General features: G+C 30.8%; 1 protein-coding gene across 1 annotated transcript; it reads right to left on the reverse strand.

The window, feature by feature from the left end:
- Window positions 1-32: 32 nt before the first annotated feature.
- LOC9305888 (auxin-responsive protein SAUR36) lies at window positions 33-976 on the reverse strand. The gene has a single exon (XM_002869771.2). The coding sequence runs from the start codon at window positions 638-640 to the stop codon at window positions 161-163; it is 480 nt and encodes a 159-aa protein (XP_002869817.2). The 5' UTR covers window positions 641-976; the 3' UTR covers window positions 33-160.
- Window positions 977-5,758: the final 4,782 nt, after the last annotated feature.

A 5,758-nucleotide genomic window follows, 5' to 3' on the forward strand; every position in this document is an offset into this window, starting at 1 on the left:
TCTCGGTCGATGTCCGGTTCTCCCAATAGAATTGTATAATGTGTATAACCTACAAACGTAATATTCACACAAACTTGACATATGACTCTTTTTTTCTCTGGTAATTAAAAAAAAAAAAAAAAAGAATGAAGGTAGAATTAGAGAATCTTAAAATTTCTCTTCAATGATCCCATGCGGCGATCCTCATCTGAACCTTTTCAAAATCCGAAACCCGACAAGGTATCGTAATCCGACCCGGTTGATCAAACCCGTAAACCCGCTCCGCCTGCTCCAACAACTCTCCGAACAGAGGATGGTTAAAGTAAATCACCGGAACCACCACGCGCCGTGTATCATCGCCGGACTCGCCGACATGAACCACTAAATGCCCTTTTGGAACTGACGGCGTCTTCGGTTCGTTACCAAGTTGAACTTGTTTCTTTCCTCCGCACAGTCTATTGGCTCCACGACGGATACACCGCCGTGCTAAAGAGTAGATTTTTGTAACCGGGTTGAGAATTCCGGTCAGGCATTGGCGTTTCCCGGTTTGGATTCTTCTACTTCGGATTATCCATTTGAAGATCTTGACGAACCTGTGTCCAATCTTGAAACCTCGAAGCTTCTTCATAGTTGTTAAGGTTCCGAGAAAACAGAGACCCATATAACAAAATGAAACCTTTTGAAGAAACTATGAAACGGGTATATCTGAAATTGCGTTTTGAGAAATGGGTTTAAACTGGAAAATTTAGAAACTTTGATTTTGCTAAATGTCTCTCTCTCTCTCTCTGTGTTTTGTGTTACAGTTCTAGATGAAGAAGAAGACTGATTTGATTCTGAGAATAGAGCAAAAGCAACCTTTTTTTATAGCCTCTGAGGTGTGACCGTTGAATGTGTGTGTTCGTGCGTGTATACATGTGCATGATGTATTGTTTTCCAAATTTAACATGTCATTAATACAAAAATATTTTTGTTTTTTTTTTAAGTAAAATTATAAAATTTTATTGATTATCTAGCATTAGGTTTTAACTTCAGAAAAAAAGGTTTTTACTTCTTCGTATGATCACGAGATATATGTGTTTCGATTCTTTGATTGATGTTTTATGCCACGAGGCTACGTTGTGTCAAGACCAAACTCTTAAGTCAAGAATATTTGTCAATCGTTGAAAACAAAAACAACATGCTATTCATGATTTTATCATAATTTTGAGAACAAAAATTTGACATTACGATGTTGGAAAAAAAAAAAAAAAAAACATAAGGGAGATGTTCTGAACCGGGTTTTTTCTATAAACCGGTGCTGGTTAGTACTCAACCTAGCTTATTAAATTAAGCTTAAGTTTTTGGTGACCAGACCTTTTTTGTGATGTATTTCATTGGTGAATAGTCGTCATACCTTGTTAGCGTTTTCAAGGTCAAACTCAATTTAATGAGCATAACGTTTTAACAAAGTCAATCTCAACTATGTACATTCGTACGGTAATATGCAATTTAAGATCGTTGAGACGTTGACTAACAAGTTTCGTTGTAGAATTTTTGTTTTGTTTTGGTCACAAGTTCGTTGTAATTTAAATGCAAACTTGAGAGATCGACGAAAACTTTGTTTTTCCGATCGAAAGGACTCGAAATGTTATATATATGTGCGTGTTCATTATTCCTTAACACGACAAAATAAAAACAGTAGCTAGTCAAACTTTTCTGATCATTATGCAAGTGAGCAAAAATTATGCTTTTTGTTGTAGTTGCATCTAAAAGATCCGACTGTTGTGTATTGTTTATTTGTTATTAATAAATACTCATTTAATCATTTTTATGTTCAATATGTCATTTATTGTACATGCACATATGGGTGTGTCTATCAGTCTATGTATATGGACTAATTAAGTCTTATTCCAAATCTAATAATATGGGTTTTGATAAGAGATATGTCGATCTATAATATATAGAAAATACAAGATAACATAAACGGCCATGTTTAAAGATATAGCCTAGATATGGAGACCAAATGAAAACCTTCCACATATATTTAATTATTTCAGGTCAAAAATATATATTATGAAAATTTAATTTTTTTGGGAAGATAATCGGATAATGAAGAAGACAAAAGCCGAGCATGTGTGTTGGAGAGACATGGAGTGGGGATTTGGTCGGCAGTCGGCACGGCGCCTGCGATCTGCGTAACATGTTTCGGTTCACAGAAAGTGCTTTCTCCTTTAATCTCTATTCTTTTCCTATTCTCTTCTTATATGTATATATGAATAAGACATGTTTTTATTACCTATCTGAGATTTTTTTGGCCGGAATTTCACTCGTTACAGACTTTTTAGTGATTTGATATTGTTCAGAAAATTTGAATAAAAATTTTAAATTATAATTTATAAATTTAGCAGAAATTCTTAAACATATTTACCACTTTTATTAGAAGAACCAATGTATTACAAAATTATTTAGGAGAAAAATGTATTTGTTTGGCCAAAGAGAAAAAAATGGAAATAAAGAATTTGGGAGGCTTATCAAAGGGAAGGATTGAAAAGTAAGAAATTTATGTACTTTTGTGTACCTAATTTTAGAGCATTCGGTACAATACATCCGTAATGGATCTATTCTTTCCAATTATACTTTCGTAAAATATTTATGACAATGTCATATAGGCTATAGCTAACGTGCACAGGCTGGTTTATATTTGCTGTTTTTATTGGATAAATCATAGTTGAGTTCTCGCATACTTATAGTTGAAAAACCTCTTAATTAGATTATGAACTAATGCATGCGATTAATTTTGAATAGATTTTTCTAAACTCAATGATTAGTGTAAGAAATTTGCGTGTGTATTGGTTTTGATATCTTTCTTACGTAACTTACTTGTAGTCTTAAATTCTTAATCCAGGAAATTGATACATTATGGACCATATATGAATACTGAGATAACAAAAAAAAAACCACCCTTTCATGCAAAAAAAATAATAAAAAACCACCCAAAATTGCAAAGGATTTGCATAAATAATCACAATTAGCATTCTATCCGCCAGCTATATCTTGAGATATAACCAAATAATCCAGGAGGAATTAATATATAGATAACTAGTTCCAAAAAGCTTCTCATGATGTTTAATACTATATAATCATATATGTCTTCAATATAATAACACAAGATGCAACTTCTAATGATAATTTGGATCGAGTTCTTAACTAGGACATGACTTAATTATATGTAAAATCAAATATATATAGCGTCAGCTAATTAGTCCTCTTACTAACTTATAGTACTAATTAGACCACATGAACCCTCCCGAGCCGACCGAGAAAGGAATCAAATAACGACAAATTTTAATATGTAATTCTGTATAGAGGGGATATTGTAAGAAGAAAAAAATAACAGCAGTACTATACAAAATTTGAGATTATTTAATATCGTCTTCGAAATCCAATATTAGATACTGCATTTTTCTTAACTTCAGATGTGACAGTATCAAAGAAACGCTTGCTGAAGTGCAGCATCTAGAAGAGAAGTCACTATTTTATGTCCGAACATATTCATTTCCCAATCCATTATAGTAATTGCAATTGTGTTGACCGTGTGGTTTGGTAACGAGATTGATCGGAGTGTTCGTTTCTATGTCTAGGGTTTAAAGATAAGTTGGCTTGAGCCAAGGTCAAACGGCTCGAAAAATAATCGGCATGTGGCAATCAACAACACTGTAACAATTGAACAATATCCACAAAACAAGTATACGAACAGCGAAAGACTAAGGTAGGTAAAACGTCAGATATGTTTGGGGACAAGAGGACAATCTGATCAATTATTAAAAAAAAAATGAGATGCGATTTTTAAAATTTTTATTAACTTTGTTGTTAATCCACCAATCAAGGATCTCAATGTTTTAATTAATTTGCTGCTAAATCTGTAACCATGTTCTTATCATTTTGACCTTTTGTGAAGATAACTTTATAACAAATAGAATCCCACACCAAACTACTTTATAATTCTTAATTATTTGCCAAAAAAAACTACTTTATAATTCTTCATCAATTATACTACTCTTATAGTAAGATTCGGTTATGTCATTTAGTTTAGTGATCTTTCAAGTTATGTACATATGGTCGAAGTATATCTACTCACTTGATTTCAGGAAATGAACGAATGATAATATCTTTTTTTGTTAACAAATTTATATGATAATATTTCTTTATCAACTAAAAGACAACGCGAATAATGATTATTAAAAAAGTTTTGTCATGGCATACATACAGTTTGTAAGTTCTAGCATATTAATTTCTCAATATGCACCACTATCTTTTCATTAATTAGGGTATTATAAGATCAGATAAGTGTGCTTTTGTGTTGGAATTTTTAGTCCCTCTTATTTTTTTAAAAAAAATGAGAAATTTGAAGTAAACTAAATTAGTGCAATTGCATGGAAGAGATATATGAATTCAAGTTTTTGTTTTACTAGGTATTAACCCCCGCTACGCGGAGGTTTATATTTATCGATTGTTTTAATAAATTTTTGGGGTTAGTAATCATTTAAGTAGCTTAATAGGATCAAACCGGAACCGATCGGATGACCGAACGCCCTTGACTACTCTCGATTGTATACCATGTTTTTGTATTTTTTTTAACATACCTCTTGATTGATCATTCTATTCAAATTTAGTGAGACGAATACGGATTTTTTTATTTATTGATCACAGTAATAAATATTTACTTTTCGTGCTTCAATTTGTTGTCATTCTTTGAATTTTATAAAAAAATTCTTTTAAATAGCAAACCTAATCAAGTCCAACCAAACTAAGCCAAACCAAATTGAACCAAACTGAACTGAATTTAATGTGTTTAATGTGTTTTTAAAATGGAAATAGCCGAATCATATTAACTCGAAATCAAACCAAAATACCGACCCCAAATTGTGATTAGGATGAGATATTGGTAAATTTAATGAGACTAATAATGATAATATTTTATATATTATAATATAACATTTTATATTTTTCTTTTTTTTTTAGTTGACATTTTTCTTGTTTCCATATATATTACTTTTAATCTTTTTTTATAAGTATCTTAATATTGTAATGATATTACATCATTATATATTTTAATAACAAAATTTTACATACTTTCTTGTTTCCATATGTTTTTTTTAGGTTTATACTTTTCTTGTTACTTATATATCATATGGTTTACTAAAACAATAGCATTTATTCTTTCTTCTTAAGAAATGTATATAGAAAATGGGGAGACTCACAAAAATGCCCCTTTTTCAATACCCCTTTTCAAAAATGCCCCCTTTGGATGTCCATTTTTAAAAATACCCCTTTTATGTACAAAATGACTAAATTACCCTTCTTTTAATAAAAGATATCATAAATATATAAGGAAATATAACAAAATTAGGTCCACAAAATACAAAATATTTTTTGGCGGGAAAAGTGATCCCCCAATTTTTCCCGCCAAAACACTTGTAAAAATTTGTAAAACCTTTAAAATACCTTGTAAAATTTTCCCGTAAAATTTTTCCCGCCAAAAAATTTTCCCGCCAAAAAATTTTTTTTGCGGGAAAAGTGATTCCGCAATTTTTTTGGCGTTAATTTTTGGCGGGAAAATTTTTCCCGCCAAAAATTTACAAGGTATTTTAAAGGTTTTTTACAAGGTATTTATAAGGTTTTACAATGTATTTTAAAAGGTTTTACAACGTATTTACAAGGTATTTATAAGATATTATAAGATTTTACAAGCTATTTTATAAGATTTTTACAAGTTATAAGTCTTTACAAGTTTTTTATA

The sequence above is a fragment of the Arabidopsis lyrata genome (assembly GCF_000004255.2).
Source record: "Arabidopsis lyrata subsp. lyrata unplaced genomic scaffold ARALYscaffold_7, whole genome shotgun sequence".
NCBI classification, from domain to species: domain Eukaryota; kingdom Viridiplantae; phylum Streptophyta; class Magnoliopsida; order Brassicales; family Brassicaceae; genus Arabidopsis; species Arabidopsis lyrata.

What these genes read in the sequence shown, in the direction of transcription:
- LOC9305888 (XM_002869771.2), bottom strand. Translation starts at nt 640, where the DNA reads ATGGGTCTCTGTTTTCTCGGAACCTTAACAACTATGAAGAAGCTTCGA.